General features: G+C 41.3%; 1 protein-coding gene across 1 annotated transcript in view; it reads left to right on the top strand.

The window, feature by feature from the left end:
* Positions 1 to 10,234, top strand: part of LOC112137937 (melanophilin) — a 35,358-nt gene that overhangs the window by 18,258 nt on the left and 6,866 nt on the right. Inside the window, exons 7-10 of the mRNA XM_024260448.2 lie at positions 1,265 to 1,357; positions 3,273 to 3,381; positions 5,201 to 5,427; positions 8,838 to 8,921. Coding sequence (XP_024116216.1) covers positions 1,265 to 1,357; positions 3,273 to 3,381; positions 5,201 to 5,427; positions 8,838 to 8,921 — 513 coding nt within the window. The remainder of the gene's footprint in view (positions 1 to 1,264; positions 1,358 to 3,272; positions 3,382 to 5,200; positions 5,428 to 8,837; positions 8,922 to 10,234) is intronic.

A 10,234-nucleotide genomic window follows, 5' to 3' on the forward strand; every position in this document is an offset into this window, starting at 1 on the left:
CAACATGCAGCTGCTCTTTAGTGAGCTCAGAGTTGTGGAATGTGCCTCTCATCCTCACTGCCCACCATTCAGTCTTTTTATTTTTCGGAACTCTTAAATCCAAATTTTTTCTTTACTTCCTCACAGCAGCTCAAATATTTGTCTTTCTTAAGTCTGGATTGTGACTTAAGTGTTTTTCTGAAATAAACATGTCTTTTTCTTTGCATGTGTTGTAGAAATTTACAATGAATGAATGCGTAAAAGTATAATGTTACTTTAGCTTCCAAAGGCTACTGCACAGTAGAGCTTTTATTAGGTTGAAATTGTTGTCATGTCATGAAAAGCTGAGAGTTTGTTGAAGCTTGTTAAGATGAAGTGTTTGCTTCTTCTTTTGAGCTGTCTTCCATTGAAACAAAGATTCCAGCTCTACAACAGCTGGAATGTGATAAAAGCTGCAGAAGTCAAAGGTCAGTCTCAGTCAAAGTATAGAAGTCCAGATCTCTGCACCTAAAAGCCAGCATTGGGTTTAGGTCCTCAGGTTGTGAAACTGGGTCAACTGAGTTCACTGGAGGCTGCCATAAAAGCACTGCTTCTAATGGTTTTTTCTTTCCATGTAGCATAAATTCTGCAGAGACATGGGAGGAATCCGCAGCTGTTTCTCGTGCTCACTATTTTATTCTGACACCGGCTGAATCTAATGTCATGGAAACTAAGCCAGGTTTTTTCTAAAGCTAGAAGAAGTAACTGTAGCTGGGATGCCCCCTTTTGCCAGAGAAATTGGACAGGGCGTTTGTGGTTCTTGTAAGAAAACCCACAACGTTTGCAGAGCCTGCTGCGGTGGCTCCAGTGCTCCACACATCGATGTGTGAAACTTGTTCTCCACATTTGACCCATCCCCAGGGGGAGCGGTGAGCTGCAGACACAGCTGCAGTCGCGAACCATTTGGTAGTTTAACCCCCCAAAATCAGAAGTTTTTACCGATTATTTTCAATCTGGGTCAAAGTGCATTTTTAGAGTTAATGCTGGAACCAAGACGCCATGATTTTCATGACATCATATTCAACTGTCTTTTTGCTCTTTTAAATTGCTTAGACATCTGCGATCAAGCACTTCTCAAAGTCTTTCATGTTTTTAACTATCAGTACCTTGGTGTCCGGTGGACCTAATAGAGTTCCTAAGTAAACAATTGGTCAGAGTTTTTTAATTTCTACATTTCTCCTTTGTAATCAGGATCTTGCTCTGTTTATGTCTGCTGATACTGATATTTCCTGTCCTCATCTCAAAGATGAAAAAGACCAAGAGGCGACTGACTGTTGACCCCTTAGACTTCATGCCAGGTCGTGACCACTTTAACAGCTCACGGAGACTGGAGGACCAGGTAAAGTCTGGCAAACCAATCACAGCACAAGTTTTCCAAAACAAACTGAAAACTCTCTGCCAACCTGGGGCCCGTTCCAAGAAGCAGGTTCAACAAATTTAGAGTTCGAACCTGAACTTAGAGTCACTGGACTCAAAATTCTCAAACTCAGGGTTTTCGGTTCCAGAACAGCTGAAAATGTTTGATTCAATCAACTTGAAGTTGTCAGAACCAGAACCAGGTGTGAGCGTCGCGACCATAAAAAGCCCTGATCAATGGAGCAAAGACAGCACGATTCACCATGGCAACGGGAACAAACGCCTGAGTTTTGTACTTCCGGCAGCGGAAATTGATAAGTTCCTTCAAGCATATGCGACTACAGGAGAACATTTTCTGCAAGAAAAGCAACACAGCTGCAGCGGTAGAACAGAGAGAAAATATCTGCAGTTATTTGAATCATTTCTAATAATGAATAAATAATGTCAGGAAGGTTATTTTGTCTCTTGTTGAGTAAGGAATGGTTTTTGATCTGTTACTAATTTAACCAGTAATCTCCGGAATCGCATGAATAACCGGTTTTGGTAACCCCCCCACCCCCCCACCTACACACACTGGCATTTGTTAAAAAAGCATTTATTTAATTTTAATTCTCATGACTTAAAAAATATTCACCGAATTCTTTTTTTAAGCATACAAATACTTTCCGTAACCAGGAATCGAACTCGCAAACTCCGCATTGAGAAGCAGCGTTGCTGACGACCGAGCTAATGTTCAACACAAGTGACAGACGATAGATGAGTTCAGACCCTTTCTCGGTGTTTGACATTCAATCATTTCTTTTGTTAAAGGTTTAAAATAAGGAAAAGAAAACTGTATTTTTTAATAGCGAGTCCCTGGAAAAACTCACTATTTATAATATCGCTGAAATAAAAATGAATTGGGAAACTGCAGTCAGTCGACTCGTGTCCTCCAAATCCTCTACCGACGTAAATAACATTTCCTCTGGATTAATCAGCCTCCTCTCTACATGATCCTCTATGAATGAACATGTCATTCTGGTTTCTGAGTGGTGGAAACGTGACGTCTCTAACGTGAATGTTCTCTAAATGTTCATGAAGAACTCATATTTGAACATCTTTCACTTTAAAAAGGGGCGGAGACCGCAGAGAACTCTAAGTTTCCTGAAGAAAACCTGCTACCGACCAGGTTTCGTTCACAGACTCAGTTACCATAGTGATTGATTCTGAGTTCAGCTTAACCTGCTTCTTGGAACGGGCTTGGTTTCGCCCACTTTCCCGGGTTTGAGTTATCCCTCTTTCTGGACCTGAAAACTCAGAGTTTTACTGAATTTGGAGTTCACGAACTCAGAGTTCCAACAAAACCTGCTTCTTGGAACGGGCCCCAGAAGGTCTCTGTTTCGTCAGCACTCACACTGTCTGTGAGGCTCAAAACTTTCTGGGAAGAGCTTTAATCTCACTATGTCCTCTAAAAGAACAAAGCGCTCATCGATCATCCATGGATTTCATAAGGAAAAAAGTATGAAACCGGAAAAAAGAGAAATGATGTTTTTTCATGATTAAGAGATGTTTTCATATTTACATGTAATTGGTCAAAAAAATCGCAATTAGTGTTAGAAGTATGTAGTGAAAAAGATACATTCAGATGATGTCTCAGAAGAGCACATGGACACAGAAACACATCCACATGATTCACAATTGAGTGAATTAGTGAAAGTATCACACTAGCACACCACTAGAGGGAGCAAAAGCAAAGGAACAGAAAGCTGCAGCAGCAGCTTGGTTTATGCTGGAGCATTCCTAATGATCAGTGCTGACTTCTGTCTGTAAAAGCTAAAACATCACCTACCTTCTTGAACTGGCTTAAGTCAAACTCGGGCATCTGTTGATGCTCAATGCTCCACTTTTCTCACCAACAGGCCCTCCATGAAGTTGTTCATGTGGATGTGCCTGACATGGCAGTTATTTTCCGACAGATTGTCCAGAATCAGAGGAAGTCTCCAGATATGGAAATACCTCCACAGCACGGTACGTCCATGAAATGTTTTGTCGTAAAAGAGTTTCCAAGACCTTTCCAGGAGTGATATTAAACCAAAGTCGCTCAAAGACGTCTTAAAGCAAGAAGAGCTGTTTAGAAAACTAAAGGGAAAAATGTCCTTGAACTGTATCCCAATGGGTAATCCACTGTGGAGTCTTAGGGAGATGCTGTTGTCATCAAAAGTCTAACTAAAGAGCAGATCTGATGCAATTAAATTACTAACAGGTCGCCCTCTCTTGACTTCATCTTTCTATTTAGCATTTTGAGAATGTTTGAGAATTTGCTATTTTCTGTTCTCAGTTTTACCATGAAAGACATCCTGACTGGAGGTCAAAGAAATATTTTTCAGTCCCAAATGTCTCCAGGGTCTGAGATAGTTATCATAGATACACCTGAACTGTAAGAAACAGAATGTCCAAAAAATCCCATAAAGCACACTGTATGATGTTTTTTTTATGTTTATGTTCAGAGATTCATAAAATGAGTAAACTCGTACAAATAAGAATTCACTTCCTCACAGATCTGTAAAGCTGCGTTCATACCAAACGCCTCAGTTTCTCTGCTTGACAACTGTCTAAAAATGTGTCCATAAGCTTGACGCCCCAGCAGTGTGTGAGAGGAGCTACCAGCTAATGTTTTACTAGGGGACGACCAATAACATCATCAATTTTGGTATTGTTAAAAAGGTGATAGCAATGTGTGCAGAAATGCCTAATATTGGGTATTTCTGCACATATCCAACACGGTCTCAGTAAAATGCGTACATATTCCACGACTTTGCACTCTGAAATACAGTGTATTTCCCAAATCGTGGCATTTGTACGCATTTTATGAGACTGGGCTGACATATCAGTTTCAGCTTTTTTATAGTCCGATTGGCGTTATTGAACTGGCTATTTTTGGCTCAGAGGCAGCCACGCCTCTGTCTTCAGCATTGTCCCGCCCACTGCACTGATTGGTTAACCATGCACAGGCAGGGCCAATCAGAAATGGAAACTGTTTGCAGTGAGGGGGTTGGTGGAGAGTAAAGTTTTCTCTAAGGTGAAGCTCTGAAGGGTGCATGCCTGCATGAACGTGGCAAAGATACGTAAAGAGAAAATTTCCCTGAAATTGCTGTAAACACACCTGTCCTCCCCATATCACAACTTGCAATGTTGTGCAAAATATCATAATGTAAAAAAAAAAAAAAACAGCGGCAGCTCTGTTACCTCACCACTAAACTTGTCTGTGAATCACCAAATTAAAAAAGTTGCTAAAAATATAAACATGTAAGCAACCCATTATATTATTATCCTGTGATTGCTTTATGTTTTTTTCTGTCTGAGGTCTCCCTTAGACTACTGCTCCACCTTAAGTCTAAAGGCTGAAACAGTGGGAAAAGTGGCAGACATAGTGTAACCAATAACTGTAAGGTTAAAAAAGAAAGAAAAATAATTTTGTTTAATCTTTCCTTTACTAAAGTAACAAATTAACATTATTTAAGTGAACTCAGCTTTACAACATCCTAGCCATGTTTTTTTGCATCCTAACTGAACAGAATTATCTGGGCAAACTGTCCAGCCAGTCTCTTATTGTGCTGATTTGTATTTTTTGTGGCTTTTGTATTGACAATATGCTGGTAGATTTATTCATCAGAAAGGATTTCTTGCAAAATGATTAATTTTTAAGTTTTTTAGTAGCAAAACGAGGAGTTTCATTTATTGTCTCATAAATTGTTTTCTGCTTTTTCACTGAATGAGACTGTACACATGCCTGAAACATTTGAGTGTGATATCAATGAGGATTCCAGCTCATACATCACCCTTCCAGATGACTTTATGGAGAACCGGTCAGTTCCGTCCCGTTCTGTGTCCCGGCTCAGTTACTCCTCCTGTGGCAGTGGTGGAGCCACAAGCGCCCGGATGTGCAGCAGCTTCCTGCCTGAGCTTGACGGCTCCGAACCAGAGGATAACTTCTGCCAGCAATTCCCCATGTACCAGAGCCACGAAGAAGGCTCCAGTCACACGTCAGAGGAGAGCTTGAGCGCAGCACCGCAGGTCTGGGTTTCACTCATAAATAGCAAAATATTACTAGTTGAAGAAAATCTGTCCAAACGTATTTTTATTGCATATTTTTGAAATATTTGGGTTTTGTTTTCAATTTGTATATTTCCCATAGAAAAATACGTATTCTTATTTGAACTATTAAAACAATGATTAAACCTGATCTGAAAAACTTTGTGAACTTGCTAACATGTGATCATCTGAAATGCAGAAAGGACTTGCAGCAGATGCATGTCTTTATGCTAGTTTAGAGTGATTGTTTAATGCGAGCAACTATATATATGAGGAAATCTGGCAAAGATATGAAAACACAGGGTTGGAGACTATCAGACCAGTGGACAAGATTACAGAGTGTTAGCCACTGTAAGAAAAGTAGGACTTAAAATCAGCTTTTTGTTACTCTCCCAATGAAACACATGATCTACTGGGATTTTCACACAAAACAGACAATGGTCAGAAAAAGAGAAAACATCCAGAGAGCAGCTGTTCTTTGGACAGAAATGTCCTGTTGATGTCAGAGATCAGAGGAGAACGTCCAGACTGGTCCCAGCTGATAGAAAGACAACAGGAACTCAGAAAGGCACTGGTTACAATTGAGGTCTGCAGAAGAACATCTCTGAACACAACACATGTCCAACCTTGATGCAGATGGACTACAGCAGCAGAAGAACACACCAGGTATCACTGCTGTCAGCTAACAACAGGAAACTGAGGCCATAATTCACACAGACTGGATTGAACTGTTCTAAAAGATTTGGCTCCTAAATAGAGCCATAATTCCCACATCTACCACCAACCTTTCTTAAAACACAGACTGAGGAGTCTAACAGTTTGTGTAAAACTTAGTTCCATCCATCCATTTTCATCCATTTTCCTGACCGCTTCGTCCCTTCCGGGGTCGCGGGGGTGCCGGAGCCTATCCCGGCTACTGATGGGTGAAGGCGGGGTACACCCTGGACAGGTCTCCAGTCTGTCTCAGGGCCTCAATCACACACATTCACTCTCACATTCACACCTAGGGGCAATTTAGAGTCACCAATTAATCTATGAAGCATGTTTTTGGACGGTGGGAGGAAGCCGGAGTCCCCGGTGAAAACCCACGCATGCACGGGGAGAACATGCAAACTCCACACAGAAAGGTCCCAGCCGGGATTTGAACCGGGGCCTTCTCGCTGTGAGGCAAGAGCGCTAACTACTGCGCCACCGTGCAGCCCGTAAAACTTAGTTGATTAGTAGATTTCAATAAAATCATAGCCATACATCAGGTATACATTGTGTTTCCTAAATAATAATGTAGTTCTAGAAAAGTTTGAAATGTCGTTCATCTGTTGTGCTTTGTACAAAAGCATTAATAGCATGGCCTGGTACTTATTTTTGTGATAATCAGTCTTTATTTCCTTTTTAAATCTGACCAAATATAATATATATGGTAAATATTTAATGATAATTTTACTGTATCTGCTAAGCGGTGTCCTATTGTTTACTGCCCCATCCAATGTGGTGTTGCTCTTTTATGTATCTTGGACAATGGTAACAAGCTAGCTTAGCATCTCTAGCCAATGTAACTGCACCATGAATAACTGTTGAAGTAGTGCACTAGTATCTGCAACATGGTCACTGTATCAATATCAAGCACAAGAGTTTCTTTTTCAGCCGAGATGAGCATGAAGGCCTCCAAGTGCTCCTGGTGGAGTGTACTACACAGCCTGAGTTTAACAGAACTGAGAGTGGAGACACTTCTTTCACATGCAACCTAGGGTTTTGAAAGAGTTGAACGAGTTAACTAAAACTTGTATGACATACCAATGACACGATAGGCATCTGTAACATTTCAATGTGGGCCCCAAATGTTTTACCTTTGGGCTGAATTGGTGGGTCCCTGATGGGTGTGACCACGAGTTCCATGGTGGCCCCACCTGTGTCTGCCCACACTGGTTTGAGTGGAGTCTCAGTAGTCTGGCTCGGTGGGCACGGAGCTCGCTAACATGCTACGCTGTCCGCCAGGCCGTGTGTTTGCTCGGAATGCTTTCCACTGGGCGGCTGGTTATTGTAGGGACCAAGACCACTGAGTCCCCACCTATGCCAGTGTGGGCATAGGTGGGGACTCAGTTGTAACCAGTGGTTATTTGTTTTACTGTTGTCTTTCTATCAGCTGGATCCGGTCTGACCATTCTCCTCTGACCTCTGACATCATCAAGGCCTTTTTATCCACAGAACAGCTTCTCTCGGGATATTTTCTCTTGTTTTGACCATTGTCTGTAAACCCAGAGATGGTTGTGGGTGAAAATCACAGTAGATCATCAGTTTCTGAAATCCTCACACCAGCCTGTCTGGCTCCAACAACCATCACACGTTCAAAGCTGGTCCTTTCTTAAATAGTTCATATTACCATGTATCTTCCATAGTGCCCGGTCTCTAATTGACACTGGTCCCCAAAAAACGCCGGTCTTTAATAGTGGCCAGGATCCTTTAAGATCCTCCTCCCCTCACCCTCAGGTCGTGCACAGTCATCCAGACACCAGGTGACTCTGGTATTTATGTTGTGTACCAATGACCAAGAAACCCTTATTTGATTTAAGCTTTGTGAACATTTGGGGTGGATCCTGAATGTATCCGAGAATGGTGCAAGCAGATAGATGATCATAGAGAAGACGGCTGCAGGAAACGGAGCTAAGCAAACCAGTTTCTGGTGGAGGTGCAAAGAAAGCAAGCAAGGAATCAGAAGAACTGGTTTGAACATGGATTACTGAGCAAAGGCAAAAGATGGTGTCTCCAGGAAAATGATCTTTATTAAAGCAGAAAGGATCTTGATACAGAGACTGATGATGCTTCAAAGAGAACAGAAACATTCACAGCCAGTGCTGATCAGAACAATGCTTTCATCATTTCCATAAATCTTGAGATGTTCAACTGGTGTCCTCTAGATTTCTTGACCAAATTTCACTGCAAAAATGAGATCTTTAGCCATGTCTGTTCTGTCTGTGATGGAATTGACGCCAGTCTCTAATAAAGTTGGGCTGGCTGCCAAAGTTTTGCAACAAACGCTGAGACCACTATTATAAGATATAGGTTTTACTCTGGGAATTTGGTGACATCATATTTACCCTTAAAATAGTAGTGAACATGATGTCTGAGTTGCTTTAAAAATGTGTTTTTTGTTAGTCAGAGATATTGCCTTTGTTTTACCGTCCTGTCTCAGACCAACTGATATCAGTTAGAGTTAAACATGTACAGAACAAAGTCATAAGGCAAGAAGTTCTGACTATGGACAGTGTTTTAAAGCTATATTGCTTGAACAATAGAACATGAATGCAATGTAATTTAAGAGTGTTACCTCATTTATTGTAAAAGTGTTGAATGGAAAACTGAAAATGTCTTTCTGTGTGCTGTCCTGAAACCTGCAGATTATGGACCTGAACCAACGATTGTCCGCCATTGAGACACTTCTAAACCGCTTGGAGCTAAAGGTCACTTCAGTAAGAAACAAGGTAACTGTGTTTAATAAAAAACCTCAGCGTAAAAAATTCTTGCAAAACTTCATGCAAAAACTTTGCATTTTTGCTGAAGGAAAAAGATGAGAAACAGACAAGCTTTTTGAATTCTTTTTTTAAATTGTTAATGTAATAGGAAATGATTGAACTGCTTTTATGAAATAATAGCTTCAAAAGTTTCATGAGTGTGCGCAGCATCCACTCTCTCTTGAGTTCACACCAGACGTGCATTCTTCCGCGACGGTCAACAGGTGCTTCTAGAGGGTTTTTTTTTTTTGTTTTTGCCATCATGGGTAAAATAATAACCTAAAAATATGACACAATTTCTCTCTGAGAAGAACCGCTCTCAGCTTCTCTATTTTTTTACAGCCAAAAACCCAGCTCCACCCCCCCGCAACGCTCCACGTCTGGTGTGAATCGTGTCATAGGTTAACAAGGGCACCGAATGGAAGCGGCCTCCGTTCTATGCCGCTTCGCTGCGCTTCCGCGTCCAGTGTGAACCAGGCGTTAGGCTACACAATTATGTAAAAGACTGCTGACTTGATGTTCAAAAGACAGTCATCCACATCCTTGACAAAGAGGGGAAGACACAGAAAGGCCATTGCTGAATACACTGGTAGTTGACTGAGTGCTGTTTCCAAGTACAAGAACAGTGGTAGGAAAGCTGCTGCAGCAACAGGGAGAACTTTGAGGAGACTGTCAAACAAAATCCTTCCAAGAATTTGGGAAACATTACCGAGAGCAAACTGAGGCTGGTGTCCAAAAGCCTCCACACACAGATAAATACTCCAAATTCTGCATTCTTTGTGTCAGAAACTTCTGAACTGAAAAAAAAGAACTAAAATTGTTGCTTAGTGGTCAAAAGTTCTCTTTTCAGATAAAAGTACATTTTAAATCCATCCATTTTCTGTACCTGTAAATCCCTTTCGTGGTCACTGAGCTGCTAGAGCCAACACTTGGGCAAAGGCAATGTACTCCATGAACATGGTTCCAGTCTCTTGCAAAGCCACACAATCACACATATTCACACATAAGGGCACTACGAAAAAATAAGCTATGAAGAATGCTTTTGGACTGTGGGAGAAAGCCAGAGTGCCCAGAGAAAACTCACACATACACAGGGAGCACATGCAAAAACCACATAAAAAAAGGACCTAGTTGGGATTTCAATAAGGAGAGAACTCAGAACTGCGTAGAAAATTTTAATTGTGATGAATTAACAGCTGCATGAATAAGTCTTTTTGGCGATTGGGCTCTGGGCTGTAGAAATCTGCTTGATATGATGATCTTTGACCAAGTGAAGAGATCCC

The sequence above is a fragment of the Oryzias melastigma genome, linkage group LG21 (assembly GCF_002922805.2).
Source record: "Oryzias melastigma strain HK-1 linkage group LG21, ASM292280v2, whole genome shotgun sequence".
Taxonomy (NCBI): Eukaryota; Metazoa; Chordata; class Actinopteri; order Beloniformes; family Adrianichthyidae; genus Oryzias; species Oryzias melastigma.